Here is a 17,069-nt window from a genome sequence, read left to right as displayed (position 1 = left end):
AGGTTTCATGCGGTTAGTTCTCTAGACTCCCACTTTAAAGCAAGTTCGACCAAGATGAGGGGCCATAGGAGAAGATCAAAAAGAGAAAACTGACACCTTAGGAATATTAAACAGCTTGAAACATCACCAGAATTTAAATAAAAAGAAAACACAAAATTTCAAAAGATACAGTAACCTAAGGCTGTTTAATGAGTGAAGGGGCAGGCAGCCATATATACCTTACTGAGCTCTGATAGAGTCACTTTAAAAAAAAAAAATGTAATAACACAAAAACTGGTCATTATAATGCTTCTGGACGTATACAATGGTTAATTTAACTAGAATTTGCCTTCTTAAAGTACATGTTTTATGTACCGTATTTATGAAACCAGAAGAAGTGTGTTATGCACTATAGAAAGATTTTCTTGAAAATATTTTTTGATAATTTTAGCGCCTAAGACAATCAGTTTCATTTGTCAGGAAGGTTTAGTTAGGTTGAAATGCCAGGGAATTGAAGGATTTGTCTTTTGTTGTGCATTTGCAGAAACGTGCTCTGCTGTGGATTCCAAATACAATGCAATTTCTAATGTATTACGAACTATATTTATTATTAGGAATGTTTCACAATTTGTGAGTGTATATGTGTGTATGTGCCTTTACATTTTTATAGGATAATTGGTGTATTATAATAAGCTAAATGATATTTAATCATAATTCTTTTTTTCCTTTACTTGGACCATGTAATCTATGATGAAAGCATTTGATAAGTAAATGTACAAGGTGTGATCAAAAAATACGGTGAATGTTTAAATAAAAAATTTGTTAGAGCAAAAGACACATTACGATCAATCCCCCTCACAGTACTCCCCCTCGCTTCAAACACACTTATCCCATCATTCTTGCCACTTGCTGAAGCAGTTCTGGAAGCCCTCTTCTGTGAGTGTCTTTACTTCATCCTTCATCATGACAATGCTCTGTGTCACACATCGCTTCTGGTGCGGCAGTTTCTGTCAAATAAAAACATTACAGTGTATCCTCATCCACCTTATTCACCAGATCTGGCACCGTGCCACTTCTGGCTCTTCCCTAAAGTCAAAATGGCCATGAAAGGAAAACGATTTGATCAATTCAGGACAGACACTAAAGCAGGCACGACAGCGCAACTGAACACACTCACGAAAGAGGGCTCCAGAACTGCTTCAGAAAATGGCAAGAACGATGGGATAAGTGTGTTTGAAGCGAGGGGGAGTATTTTGAAGGGATTAATGGCAATGTGTCTTTTACTATAATAATTTTTTTAATTTAAACATTCATCGCATTTTTAGATCATACCTCATAAATAAAAATCAATTATTTTTACCTGTGTCACAGATTAGTAAATCAAAAGAGGTTATCTTTCCCAAAACCTTCTTTTGGGCAAGTAAACAGTAACCAAAGTTTATTTTCTCATGTTACCTGAAATCTTTTAGGAATGGAGATTGTACATCTTTCATTTTTATAGTGGATGACATTTCTAAGTGTAATCTACAAGTGAGCCTTGTATATACTTTGTGGAATCTGCAGTGCCCTTTGCTAGTATTTTAGTAACTTTCTTCATGTAATGCTTCATACTATTTTAACATTTTTGCATTCCAGTCTTTTTGTGAGAGCAAAGTGCTTCATAGATTAATCTGCTTTTTTTAAAAAACAATTAACACTGTAACATAAGGAGCTCTCCCATTGTTTATTGGTTCCATCCTGTGAATTGCCTAATTTACCTAACTATTCTCTTATTCTTAGACATGTAGGTTTTTCCAGCTTCTCTGTTTTATAAACAGCATTATCTTTGTGCGTATAACTTTATTATTTTCTTAGGATACATTTCTAACAGTGGAATATATGAGGATACTGCAGTTTTAAAACTCTTGGACTATGTTGCTCATTAACGTCTTCTGACCTAGAAAACAGTTAGATGACCCATAGATACACTTACAATTATTGGACTGTGTGTCCAGAGAAACTGGTATGACGTAGGTCAGAAATTGCAAATAGGTTCTATCCCATGTCAAGTCTGCCTGAAGCACTGTGCTGTGAGACCATCACAAGGCCACCGCTGATTACTGATGTCTTCTGTATGTGTGAAGGGGGAGTGACAATCTGAGATCCAAATATTTGTCTTTTCTACTTCTCATTAAAATAATAACAACGACACTTAGACTTTTTGTGTGTGTGATTTTTTTTTTTCCTGTGAATCCAAAAATTAGATAGACAGCATGTATTGATATAACTATAACTAAAGGGTCATCAAAATTTATTTCAAAGTTTTCGTTAAAAATATCTGGTTTAATTATAAAAATGTTTTGACTTGTTTTTAGAGAAGCATTGCAGATTAGTATGCATTTCACTGTTCTGCTCTAAACTTATGAAATTCTGATACATGCTTTTTCCTCATTTGTTCTATGAATGCTTGCAAAGATATTTAGAAGAATTCTGAACAAATCTGCATAAAAAGAAGTTATTCTGTAGACTTGACATTTCCTTGGCAGTAATAGAAATTATAGATTAATAGAACACTAGTAGTATTTCCATTATATCTGGAAAGTAACTTAACCTTCTGTAATTCAGAACCAATCCATAATGTATTTTCTTGTTCTTTTTACACATTCTTCTGTGTCCCCAACTTTATAATTCCCCAGAAGTGGTTTTAAGTAGATATTCTGAATATAAATTTAAAGCTGTCATCCCACTCACCTGCCGACTTGCCAGTTTCCTTTTACTTCTAGCCTTTAGCTGTGATGTTAGGGAGATCTTGGTCATTTCCTCTGCAAATTATTGATATAAAAACAATCCTCATGTTAATTATATGGTTTATCATTGTTTCAAGGATTCAGTCTCAGCTGTTTCTCATGCATTGAATTCACATGGTGTTCCCAGTGAGCAGATGTACAGAATTAGACTTTCTGAAAAATATTTTCTTTAGATAGTTAAAAGGAATAACATATCTTGTCATTCACACTTGGGAACCATTTTAATTATTATTGAGGGTTTGTTAACCTTTTATTTACCTCTCCTACTTTGTGTGTGTGTGTGTGTGTGTGTGTGTGTGTGTGTGTGTCTGATTTTTAAAACTTGAATGCAACTACGCAACTCTTTTGGTTCTGACATCTTTCCAGACTATTAAATAGTGTAACGTGATTCTCCAGTATGCACATTTCTCGTAGTTTAGAATCAATGTTGAATCTCTTACTGTTCCCACCTTTCTAGTCCTATAGCTCCTAATGCTGTACAGCCAAAACTGTATTTGCACCTACATAGAATTTTTTTCATCTCAAATAAAATAGACTTTCAAGATGTAACTTTGAGGCACCATTCCTCTGAGTGACTGCCCTTCAGTCATTCAGCAGATGCCTAATGAATATTTTCTACTTTAAGCCTTGCTGAATAAGTAGGTGAATTAGGGAAAAGTCAATTTGAAGGAGTTCAGATGAAGGAAATAGCTTGAAACAAAGTTTAAATGGCTCAAGGCAGGTGGAAGATTCTGAAATACTCAGAGTGCCTACTCGATGTAAGATGCTTTGTTACCACACCCAAAGGAGCCAGAATTCACTCTGTAATTCCAGGCAGCTTGACTGGCTTTGGTTCTGATTCCTCAAGTCCTTAGATTTCCTCTAATCTCTGCCTTTGGTCCCTAGCCAGTGCTGAAATAGGCTGGAACTTGGAGGAGTGGGTCGTAGGGATGAGGACCAAGCAAAGAATAAGTGAGAATAAAATGAGAACAAGGCATAGAATTGTCTAGAGATGAACTTGGTAATACCTAACATTGTTGAGGTATTTTACAGTTTGCAAAACATACTTTTGTATCAACCGTGTTACTAGTTCCATGATAGAGATGAAATTGAAGCCACAATTTACTCAGCCAGCAAATGGTAGGGACAAGTCTGTTTAGAATCCTAAGTCTAGTGTTTATTTTATTGCAAACATCCTGGGAACAACAGGAGGATAGGTAAAATGAACCGATAAATTCATACAGTATAATACCACACATCAATAAAAAGGGACAAACATGGGTGAGAACCAAAAGCCTTATGCTTAGTATAAGAAGCTTTACACGCAGGTACACAAAATAACTATATAAAGGTACAGAATAGGCAGAACTAATCAGTGGGGTGAAGTCATTGGGAACAAATATACTGATGTCTCAAGTTATTTTGAGGTGCATCCAAACATAAAACGGGTAGAGGGGTGGACAGCATATGCAAGTATTGTAAAATCTATAGGTGGTCAGTGTATGAGAGTTCATTGTATAAGTCTTTCAAGTGTTTGTAATAAAATGTTAGGAAAATCAAATTATGCATTACTTTCAGTGTTTTGGAAAACAGTATATATGAGCAAAAGTAAAAATCTTCCCCAAGAAGAATGCAGTGGCAGCAGTGGCCGGTAAAAGAGTAAATTGTCTTTGGAACTTGTTAGATATACTTTCCATACTGTCTATGAATGTAGCCGCACTTAACGCCGAGGCGAATCACATCAGAACCGTGGGGGCTGACTGCGCAGTGATAAAGTACCCTCCGGAGTGATGAGTTAGCTGCACAAGCCAAACCGTTCACCTAATCTCATTCAGCTGGGCTCTTAATGTCTACAGTTCATTGTACCTGAATTTTACCTTAAAAGGACAATAACTATAAACATTAAATTCTAGTTAATTATATGCGTGCTTAAGTGTTTAGGAATGATGTTTACTGATGTCTGCAATTATTTTGAAACGAATCAAAAATACGAAATGAGTGAAAGGATGGATAGATACGTGATACAAAGCAAATTGTAAAATATTAGTTGTGAAATACAGGTTATCAGCAAATGAGGGTTCACTGTACAGTTCTTGAGCTTGTGACTAAGAGTCACAGGTTAAAGTGACTCTAGACTACTGACTGAGAGTCCTGGGTATTGGAAGGATCGTCTGTAGAAATGCTGAGTTAATCAAGAGCTACTTCAGGAGTAGGTAGCAGGGAGTACCTAATGCCCAGATCGTGGTCTCAAATACCACTTCCCACTAAAAGGAACCAGAACTCTTAGGCGACATGGCAGGTTCCAGATGAAAACATTATATCAATGTAAATTTATGAAGATCGTATCCCTATTTTTAGGAAATATACACTGAAATATTTGGGGGTAAAGAGCCATAATATATATATGATTCAGAAAAAAATTATGTAGATGTGTATGAGAGGGGGAGAGAAGGGAAGGAGACGGAATACAAATAATATGGCAAGTGATAAAAATGTTGCAAGATAAATCTGGGTAAAGTATATATGAGTGTTCCTTGCACTGTTTTTATTTTTGTATTATTTTGTAAATTTAAAATTATTTCTCCTAAAAAGATTATGTCGGGAGTGGTGTTGGAGAGAGACACGGGGTGATCCCCTCAGCTAAGATTATATTCTGTACTGTAGAACCAGCATACTCAGATTAAGTTTACATTCATCTGGTGTCATATTTTTCACTTTGATACTTAAATTTTAGTCCTTGTCTTTGGCATAGCGATATTTAATTTTTAGTTTTTTTGTATTATCAATGTTTTACTCCTGTAATGTTTTCTTCATATAACTTTATACATCTATTTAATTTAGCCGTCTTATCTCAACCTTTGCAAGTAGTCTTGAAGCCTGGGGATTCCTCTTTCTATACTTTTTTTTTAAAAGACCTTTATTAAAATACAATTTGCCCATTTAAAATGTACAGTTCAATTGGTTTTAGTATATTCACCATCAGACTTGTGACATTGTATCACCCCAACAAGAAACCTATCCATTAGCAGTCTCTCCCCATTTCCCCGCTCCCCCAACCTGCACCTTAATCACTAAACTGCTTTTTGTCTCTGAATTTGCTTAGTCTGGATTTTCATATAAATGTAATCATTTAATATGTGGCCTTTTGGGACTGGCTTGTTTTACTTAGCATGTTTTCAAGGTTTATCCATGTTGTAGCAAGTATCAGAACTTCATTCCATTTCTTTTTTTTTTTTTTTGGCTGAGGAATGTTCCATTGTATGGATATGCTACATATTATTTATCCATTCATTTATTCATTAGTTGGTTGACGTGGGGTTTTTTATTCCTTCATTTTTTGGCTATTATGCTATGGAATAATGGTGCTGTGAACATTTGTGTTCAGGTTTTTGTGTGAACATGTGTTATTTCTCTTGTGTATATAACTAGGAGTGGAATTGCTGGGTATTTGTCACTCTGTGTTTATCTTTGAGGAATGGCCAGACTGTTTTCCAAAGCAGCTACTCCGTTTTATATTCCCACCAGCAGTGTATGAGAGTTCCAGTTTCTTCACATCCTGGCCAACATTTGTTACAATCTGTCTTTTTGGTTATAGCATCCCAAAGGTTGTGCAATTGGTCGCCTTTCTATACCTTCAAAACCTAAAACTACGGTCAGTCCGCAGTAATAAAATGATCTCCACCCTTTTCTAGCAGTGAGCCCATCTCTTCATTAAATACAGAATACATAAAATAAAGGGAAATAAGAGTAACATAAGAATTCTTTCCCTTTCCCCTTGCTGTGGCAGTTCTTCAAAATCGTTTGGAGAGAATCTCAAAAGAAGTAAGAGAGATCAGATTTTTAAAAATTGTACATCTAGAACTTGTAACTTTCACACGCCCGTTACGGACAGCTGTATATTTAGCACCTGAGCCCGAGTCTGCCATAACCATCGATGCTACTGGCCATTGCCGCCTTGGTCTCTGAAGTGGCTCGTGCCGGAGCCTTGCCCATCATCTGCTTTCTCCTGGGAGCTCAGAGCTGCTATTAGTATTAGAGTTTACCACACTGTAAGTTACATTGGATTCTGTGGGCTCTTCTGAGACTCTCACCTTTAACTTTTAACATAGTTTCTAGACGAAAACTATGGCTTTTTTCAGACCACCAATTTACAAATGATCACTTAGAATACAGGTTGATTGCAAGTTGGTGACTAGACTATGTCCATGAGTAAAGGTGAAGTAAATTGGGGTTATTTAACCTGATGCCAGAAAATCTTACGTTGATTTAATAATCATCATCATGAGTTGTAACTTCAGCAGAGGATTATTCCCTTTATTTTAACTTTTAATGTTCTTAAACTGTATTTTATTACCACAATTAGGAATTGATAAAGTGGAGATTGAGTTTAATTTTGAAAATATATGTGTGTGTGTGTGTTGACAAAGGGAAAATAGAAAGAAAAATAGTATTTCTTTCTCTCACATTTTATTTGACTCACTATAACAAAGGGAAGATAGTCTTAGGAACTCTCCTAAAAGGCCAGTTTTTCATACGTATAAAATCTGCATCCACATTCATAGAGTTACTTGCATCATGTATTTATTTATTTATTTTGTCTTCATCAAGTTTAATTTATCTTTAAATAATAATTGTTAATAGAGGACTGGATGAAAATCAGATCAGTATGAGAATGGTTCATATGTGGGGTTTTTTCCCTTAAATGGAACTACAACAGTTCTAGAGTATAATACTCAGTAAAACATTCCATGTCCTCCTCCCTAAAACTCATGTGTTTAGAAGTAAAGGTCAGGAGTAGAAAGTTCTTAATACCACTTCTACTGATCATCCATACACAGTATAATATTCGGAAACTTTTAAAAAGAAGTTTTAATCTACAAAAAAGAAGAGTAATACCCTCTTCTCACCACTCATTTAATTGGAGTATTATGGTGGCTGTCAAATGCACATAGAATGTAGCTTCATTTTTATTCTTTCCTCTCTCCCGTTCTCCCTTCCCCCCTCCCTCTCTGTTCTTCCTTTCCTCCTCCCTCCCTCCCCCTCCTCTCTCTCTCTTTCCTCTTTCTTCGTTTTTTTGGATGACAGTTACCAGACTGTATTCCCTAGGAGTACTATGTTGATGCACTGGGCTTTTGAGTCCCACTGGCCTCAGGTCCCTCCGCTATGATGTATGGGTGCAGGACGTGCCTCCTGTGCAAGACTAATTACAGTGAGGCCTCCGTATCCGTGTGTCATCTCTACAGAGGCCCCTGCTGTGCCCAAAGGCCAACACTGGGGCTGAATAGTTCCAGTTAACATTCTCTTGGTCAGGGGGCATCCATTTCCCCCCAGTGAATAATGAATTGTACTGAATTCTTACAGCTCTCCACACAGGGAGATGCAAGTCAGGTGATTGGGCCGCTGACTGACGGGCAGAGAAGAAACGTGGCGGTGGTGAACTCACTCTTTAAGTTGCACCAGTCGGTGACAAAGGTAACCTTTATGTTTATTACCATCCAATTCTGTGCACTTAATTTCAAGTTCTTCTTTCTTCTCGCCTCAAATTTAGACAGCTTACTAATTATTTAATTTTTGCAAAAGAATATAATGAAAACATGACGATTGTGAAATAAGCTGAGGAATTAACTCTTTTTTCACAATCTTTGACCCTGGCCTTTATTATTTGTGTGACTTGTTGTCTATACATTTGGTTTAAAACACATGAGCTATAGATTCTCAAATTTGGTGGGTATAATCAAATTTATTGAACAATTGATTTAAAGGTAAATCATCTGCGTTTCATACCTATTAAAAAGCATAATTTGATGTCATGTGGGTGGTAGTAAATTTTAGCAAATCTAATGACAGAGTAAGAACTCTGAAGCCTTCCAACATCTCAGAAAGTTTCTATTTTTGCGCAAAAAAGGGGTGAGCTGCATAAAAGCAATGAATTTTTATGATGTAATCACTGATGAATACTTGCAAGTAGAGAATATGTATTCTTTTTGCCTTTTTAAAAAATGACTGAACTTTAACTTGTTTGCCTTCATATGTTATGTCTAAGATGAACTGTATTCATAATTACTGGGCAAACACTTTCACCCCATCTTTGATTTTTGAGTAGCTTGTGTTTATTCTCTATAAAGCATTTTCAAAATATTTAGTAAATAGGAAGATAAATGTTTAGAAGTTTGAAGGAAGCTAAAGGTTAGGTGACGTTCTTAAAAACTTGACCTCTATCTAATACGAGCTTTAATATGATAGATTGTGTTTTCGAATAATTATGTGACTGTTATTCACTAACTTAAAAATTTTAACAAGTCCTTTTGATCAATGAGGGGTTTCCAAAAATGTACATTTCACACACTAGACAAAAAATATTTTGAAGTGTTAACAGGTAAATCTCAGAAAAGTCAATAACAAACAAAATAAAATAAAAAAATAATATGTTTTCCATTTCCTTTAATAAGTACTCTAAAGCCCCACAAGTAATGAAAGGTTGTGTTTATTTAGCCTGATTTAAATGTCTTTATTGATAATTTCAGAGTTTTCATAATGTTTGTATTGATTTGTAAAAAGGGAAATGTTTGACATTTGTATTTTAAAGACTTGTTGAAAATTACAGTCAACCTTGAAAAGTGGATTTTTTAAAAGAAGTTCATAAATATAGCTTTAGATCTTTAACCTTTTCAAGTTAAAACTTTATCATTAAAACCTATGTAAAGTGAATAAAGGAAAGCTAGCTCTTAGAATCTTAATGTTTTGATTATTCGAAGTATCTATTTGCTTTATATAGGCAAGTATTTTTCAACCTATCTTAACTAATAATTACCAATGAGTTTTAAAAACATTTATGAGACATTACTCTAAAGTAATGATGCTGTTTTATATGTGGCTTGTGGAAACTGCTTTATCATGTTATGATCAAAATTAGTATAAAAACAAATGACTTGGAATTATGTAATAAATGCAAGAATTCAGCTTCCTTGTAAAAATAGAAAAAATAAATAAATGATTAAGCAAAACTGTAATCGGATCAAAACCTTTTTTTAGGTGGTTTCCAGTCAGAGCTCATTCCCACCAGCAGCTGAGCAAACTATAACTTCAGCTCTAAAGGTAAAAGAATTTAATCTTGGACTCTATACATCAAAGTGGGTTTTAGAATTATTTGTTTGAATGAGTGGGAGATACCACATTTTAAAAATAATTCAGAATATTCTACATATACTGAAAGTAGCATTTTGATAATTTTCCTAAAGAGAGAGGATACATGTGTGTTTATATTTTCCAGAATTTGAAAATAGACCCCGTTGGTATTTACTTATTGTGTTCTGCTTGTGTTAATTGTATCATAAGCAAGAGAAGCAAGAGTCTTACAAGTATTCACTGTATCTTAGGACAGTGCAGTCAAGTATTGACCTACCATGTTTCCCCGAAAATAAGACCTAACCGAAAAATAAGCCCTAGCATGGTTTTTCAGGATGAGGTCCCCTGAACATAAGCCCTCACGCGTCTTTGGGAGCAAAACTTAATATAAGACCCGGTCTTACTTTCAGGGAAACACAGTAGTAAAGCAGTGCTTCTACACCAGATTGTTTTTGTCCCCTGCTGGACATTTAATGATATCTGGAGACATTTTGGTTGTCATAACTGGGAAAGGGGTGCATCTAGTGCCAGGGATGCTGTTAAACATCCTGCAATGCACAGGACAGCCCCCCACAACGGAATTATCAGGCCCAAAATATCAGTAATGCTAAGGTTGAGAAACTCTTAATGTGTATCTAAGATGTGAAACCAGGGTAAGTCCCCCTTTGTAAATACACTAACATAAATATGCCTTATGTCTAATGTTAAGGAAGTTAGTGCAAAATGACGTTGGTATGAGATTAGGAGTCATATGTAGTTGACAGTAGGTAACTCTTTTAAAAAAAAACAAGCAAATCATTCGTTCTTATAATAGTAGTAAATATCCTTTAACACCTGCTATTTGCCAGTCACATGCAATATATTGAAATATTACAGCCATTACACTGTGTATTATTATCCCCGTTTTATACAACTTAGAACTAATAACTTGCTCAAAGTCATATAGCTGGTAAACCCAGACTTTGCTGACTCCAAAGAGTCGTGTCTACCATACCTTGCCACCATTATTCATTCGTTCGTTTACTAAACATTTACTTAGTGCGTACTAAATCAGTAAATAAGGCCATATGGCACAGACTCTGGAGCCAAACGATCTGTGTGAAGCCCTTCTCAGCTGTTCAACTGGCTGTGTGACCCCAGACAAGCTAGTAAGTTCTCTCTTGCCTTAGTTTGCAACTACAAAATGGTACTATATACCAACACAAAGTTAAATGTCAACTGTTAGATTGGATTTAGATCACTTGGGTAGGGCTGGAGAGAAAAAGAGAGAGAGAAAGAGAACCAGGAAACTCCAAGGAGAAACACTTATAATTTAGAAAGTAAAGAGGATACAAAGAGAGTAAGGAAAAAAATTGGGAGAGAATGATGTCACAAATTCTAAAGGAGAAGGGAACTTCTGAGGTCAAATGCTGTCCATAGGTGACATGGATGTGGATTTAACAGGCCCCAGAAGTTAAGGACTCTGAATCCATAGGTGAGGGTAAGAGGAGATAGTCTTGTTTTCCCCCAGCATTGCAGAACTACACTTGGATGTTACCAGTATCCTTTTCTTTTCCCTAACATGCTTTTCTCATTATGATGAAATATTATTAAAGATACCATAATGAAATAATTGTTTTTAGTAGGAGTTGTCCAATTTATAGATGATCATAAAAACGCTATAAAATCAGGCCTGTATGACGACCCAAAAGGTCTTGATATTCTTACCGCCAGGCAGGGAATACATATAGTTTTCTTTTCTGTAATTCCACAGTTTTTCCTTCTAGCAGTAGCTGTCAGATGTCTTTTGATCACTAACCAAGATAAGAAATACATTTTACTTTGTCACCCCTACACAATACATAAGCATTTATAAATATATACTCAGATATATAATTGCATATATGTAGAATATACATTTATACACATTTCTATAATTAAAACAAAGCTTTCACAAAACAATACTTTTCCTTATTTTTTGTGATGCTCTCTGGTATTTTCTATACTCGTGTATTATTTTTTAAAACATTCTGATAGTGATCCACTAAATTGATTTTTTTGAGAAAGTCCATTCTGTAGGTTAATACAGTGTGCCTACACTTCGCCTGATGATAAAAAGCTCCTGGACAAGTTAAAAGTAGAAATTCCTCTGAAATTGTAATTCAGTATGCACTAGACTCTCTGAATCTGTATTTTAACGTACAGCAAAGGTTATTCCTACCGTAACACCAACCACTTTGGGCTGGGAGTGGAGGCCTGTGCAGGGAAAATGGCCCCGAGCCTGGGCTCCAGCCCTCACTCTGAGCTTCGCTCCAGAACAGGGTCTCGTGTTGCTGGGACTGCTCTGTGCTCAGGCATCGCCAGTTTTCCCTTCAGAACAGGATAAAACTAGCCGTCAGTTCAACGCTGCCTGGCAGTGCCCTGCCAATTAGGACTTAATTGCTCATGGTAACAGAAATCAAGGAAATAGTTTGACCTTGCTTTTTTTAGTTAAATCTTATAAAAATCATTATGACATATTAAGTTATAAACAAACAAAACCCTCTGACTTAAAGAAAAAAAACAGAGCCTTGAATTTCATAAAATTGTAGGAAACTTACTACATCACTTGAGTTAGGACTAGAATGTGATGGTGCATAAATGACTGCAGCCCAAGAACCCTAAATCTATATGCTTTTATTAATAGAGAAGATATTACACATACTTTTTTAACTTACTAAATATGTAAGTAATGACACATGATAGTCTTTTCTACTCTACCTTGTTGAAATTTTATCCAAAATTCAGTGTTATTTTAGGCTTCGGGTGCATCATATTATAAGTGTTATCTAGTATGGCATGGATGGCAAAATTAGTATTAGTTAATGAGTGTACATTTCAAGTCATTTCATTATAATCACCTCGGCTGTAAGTATTATTTAAATACTTTGGCCCAGTAACTCTGATCCGTTTATTGCTGAGATTGTCTTGTGCAGACAGTGATTATATTGCTGAGTTTATATATGACAATTTTTTCCTCCCTTATTGTGAAGGTTTGATGTTCTATGTTAGGGAATGTTCCAGATTGCCGAGGCTTCGATATTTTTGTAATCTTAGCTATTTTAGGTAAATCTTTTCAAAATGTATGACACACTTCCCTGCTTTGTAACTATTTTATGAAATACAATCTAGCCTCCTTTCTCAGTTTCCTCTGATCGCTGTTGATCATCTGCCTGTTCTTTAAATGAATGCATTCTCTTCCTGTTTTATATTTTCCCTAAGTGGAAAACCTCATCTAGCTCTAAGTTTTCTGTGTAAACCATTACATCATATACAAGTAGAGACAGTTTTAGTTCCTTCTTTCTGAGCTTACGCCTCTTTTCCCATGCCCTGTTTCACTGCTAGGAGCCCCAGTACAGGGCTGACCAGAACGGGTGAGAGTGGGCCTTGCTGACCTGGAGGAAAGCACTGAGTAGTTTACTGTTTTAAGTATGATGTTACCTGTAGGTTCATCTGAGCTGGCCTTCATGAGATTAAACAAGTTCCCTTCTATTACCAGTTTATTGAGACTTCAAAAAAAATTATAAATGGTGTTGTTTCATCAAATAGCATTTTCTGTGTCTTTTGAAATGATCATATAGTTTTTACTCCTTTATTCTGTTAAAATTCTTTAGAGGAATTTATTTTCAAGTATCTAACTGACCAAGGTCATGATGTAGTACCTTTTTTATGTATTCCTGGATTTGATTTACTTAGTATTTGTTAAAAGTGCTTGTATCTATATTCGTAAGGGATATTGGTATATCGTTTTCTTCTAATTCTTTGTCTGGTTTTCATAGCAAGTTAATACTGGCCTCACTAATTAGATTTGGAATTGTTTCCTTCGCTTCTGTTTTCTGAAAGACTTTGTGTTGTTTTCTCCTTAAATGCTTAGTAGAATGCACCAGTGAAGCCATCCGGGCCTGCAGTTGCTTTAATAGAAAGTTTATAACTACAAATGTAATTTGTTTAATACATAAAGGGCTATTCAGGTTATCTATTTCTTGAGTGAGCTCTGATACTTTGTGACTTTCTAGGTATTTGCCTAGCCATCTAAGTTATCTAATTAGTCAGAATGATGTTGCACATGCTTTTAATGCCTTACCGTGCTTTTAATGTGCTTAGGGCCTATAGTGACAACCTCTTTTTCATTTTGCATATTGATGGTTTGTTTCTCCTTTTTTTTGTTTCTTGATCAGTTTAGCTAGGGGTTTATCAATTTTATTCATCTTTTCTACTATGATTGTGGACTTGTGTACTTCTTCCTTTAATTTTGTCAATTCTTGACAATTTTGAAGCTGTGTTGCTAGTTCTGTTGAAGCTCTATTATGATACATATGTATTTATCATTCTTCTTCCTGACGAACTGACCCTCTTACCATTATGAAATCTCTCTCATTAGCTTTTGTTATTAGTTATTGTCATGCATTCAGTTTTCCCTGATATTAATTTAGCTACTCCAGCCTTTTTATGGTTAGTTTTTACATGGTATGTCTTCTCCTGTGCCTTCACTTTGAACTCTTCTGTGTCTGTTTTTAAAGTGTATCTCTTGTACACAGTATATCGTTGGGTATTGCCATTTTGTCTTCTGATAATCTCAACCTTTTAATTGGAGTGTTTAGTCCATTCACATAATACAATTATTAATAAGGTTTTGTTTAGGTGTATAGTTTTGTTATTTGTTTTTTATTTCTTCTATTTTTTTTATTTCTCTTTTCCCCCTTTTCTGCTGTCTTTTGGATCACTTGCAAAAATTTTAAAATTCCATTTTGATTGTATTTTTATTTATACCTCTTTGCATGATTGGATTTTTAGTGGTTCCTCTGTGGATTACCATATTGTATCCTTAACTTTCCATAGTCTTCTTAGAGTTAATATTGTATCACGCTATGTAAGATATAGAAATCTTGCATTTATAGACGTGCATTTATGTCTACATGTGTGTAGTGTAATTTTCTTTTAGTTTAAAATTTCCATTTGGTTCTTTTTCACATTATTAATCACTCTGCTGAGATTTCCTATTACTTGATTTATTGTGAGTATTTTTTGCTTTACCTCACTGAGGTTCTTGTCTGATAGTTGTAGAGTCCGGGTCATCTCTGGGTTGTCAGTTGTTGATTATCTTTTCCCTTGAGAATTGATAAATTTTCTAGCTTTTGGTATAGTAGTAATTTTTAATATATCCTGGATATTGTGAATGTTATTGTCTGTAGATTCAGTATTTTAGATTCAGTATTTTTTTATATTGCTCCTAAGAGTGTTGATGATGTTTCTTTTTCAATTATAATAATTAGCTTAATTAGATTCAGTTTGAACACTGACATACCTGCAGTTGGCCATGCCTCAGATATCACTTCAGTTCTTTAAGCCTTAGTTGTAAACCACTTTCAGTTTGCTCTGCACGTGCATGATCAATGAGTCCACTAAAGATTAGTGCTAAGTCTAAATAGAGCATCAGGCATTCTTCTCCTCTGGCTTTTTCCTCTCTGAGGTTCCCCTCTCACTCTCTGGTAGCCCTGGTTGAACTAGGGCTCTTTCCCCTGTTCCTTTGGCTTGAAAGACTGGGTTTTGTTTTATTTTGTTTTTCTCTCAGTGTTAGCCACCAGCCTTGCTGCTACCGTGACTGTAGTTACTCTTAGAGCAAAGTCACAGAAAAAAATGGAAAACTTGTATCTTCTGGTTGCTTGCTCTGGATTTCCACAGCCCTCTAAAACTACCTGTTGTTGGTTATTTTTTTTCCCCATCTCCAGAGTCCTCCAGTAGGCTTTTGGTTTGGTTTGTTTTTGGTATCTTTTTCAATAATTATTTGTAAGAGGATGTGTAGTTAGACACTCACTCCTTCATACCAGAGCAGAAAACCAACCCTTCCTTCTTGAAATCTTATCTGTTTATTTCCACCATACCCTAAGGTCTCTTCCTCCTTCTCTGCCCAGTGACAAAATATAGCCAAAAGCTCGTTGGAGTCAGATACAGCTAGAAAATCCCAGCTCTTCCCTTTGTTCACTTAGGGCTCTGGACAATCTCCTTAACTTGACTTTGGTTTCCCCAGCTACAAATTACTTTAGCTTTCCCCTCTATAATATGTTAGAGATCTTAATAATTCTTAGGGGAAGGAATAATTGAGTTGTAAGTGCAGTTATTATATACGGAGCACGTAGCACAGTACCCAGCACATAACGTATACTAAATCAGTGCTCTGATCCCTCTTAACCCTTTAAGGGCTCCTCTTCTGCATGACCTTAAAATGGCATTTGGCCTTAGTCTGCAAAGCATCCTCTTGGATCTCATTGACTCTTTTGGTTTGATCTACCCTCTGAAAAGCCAAACACTGCCAAATAGTCAGATCGTGTCAGGAACTACAAATGTAAAGATCTCAGGCCCTACTGGATAGCCGATGTGGGTTTCCCAGAGGCCCTTCAAACTCATATTCAAAACTGAGCTCATCATTTTCTTCCTTCATCCCCAAATTAACCTGCATCTTCTGCATTTACACAGTTACACAGTTAATAATACCACCAAACCATTAAGAAAAAACATCTAAGAATACCCTTAAGTCTTTCTACTCCATATTCCTTAAATCCTGTTACCAAGTCCTGCTGTTCTTTCCGTGTCTTCATCCCATCTCTGCATCTCCATTGCTGTGCCTCTGATTCGGTTCAGGTGTTCACCATTTTGCGTCTGTATTACTACCGTGTCCTCTTGCCTTTGGTCTAATTTATTCAGTCTACTATCCAACATGATTTTTCCCAAATTCAAATCTTTAACCACATTTTTTCATTGCTTAAAATCCATCATTGGTTTCCCAGTCCCTTCAGGATAAACTTCCAGCTCCTTAGCGGCCTTCACAGAGTACATCTGCTGCCTCTTCAACTTAGGCAGGCACCTCACACTATCTGTATTGAATACTTGGCAGTTCCTTAAATGCATCAGCTTTCCCAGGCTCCTCTGCCTTTAACATAAGCCCTCCTAGCCCCACCCTTCTTCAAGTGGTTCTTACCTGTTTGGCCTTTGAAATTCAGTTCAAGCAACACCTTTTGTTTTTCAGATCCTTTGGGTGTAAGTTGGAGGTCTCTCCCATGATCCCATAGCTCTGTGGAGCACCATGTCACTCTAACTTGTTATCTGTTGTCACTAGATTGCAAGCTCCCCTAGGGCTAGAGATGACATTTAGGAATTTGATGAATTAGGAAGGTTCTATTTAAA

At 35.9% G+C, this 17,069-nt stretch overlaps 1 protein-coding gene across 3 annotated transcripts in view; it reads left to right on the top strand.

Annotated features, from left to right (window-relative positions):
- The window catches only part of COG5 (component of oligomeric golgi complex 5), a 313,532-nt gene that overhangs the window by 262,998 nt on the left and 33,465 nt on the right, over positions 1 to 17,069 (top strand). For all 3 annotated transcript variants that reach the window (XM_033088094.1, XM_033088097.1, XM_033088095.1), the window contains 2 exons: positions 8,106 to 8,216; positions 9,777 to 9,839. In XM_033088094.1, the coding sequence (XP_032943985.1) occupies positions 8,106 to 8,216; positions 9,777 to 9,839 (174 nt within the window). The remainder of the gene's footprint in view (positions 1 to 8,105; positions 8,217 to 9,776; positions 9,840 to 17,069) is intronic.

Source organism: Rhinolophus ferrumequinum, chromosome 20 (assembly GCF_004115265.2).
Source record: "Rhinolophus ferrumequinum isolate MPI-CBG mRhiFer1 chromosome 20, mRhiFer1_v1.p, whole genome shotgun sequence".
Classification (NCBI taxonomy): domain Eukaryota; kingdom Metazoa; phylum Chordata; class Mammalia; order Chiroptera; family Rhinolophidae; genus Rhinolophus; species Rhinolophus ferrumequinum.
The sequence above is the reverse complement of the archived record's forward strand: the minus strand, read 5'-3'. Positions and strand labels throughout refer to the sequence as shown.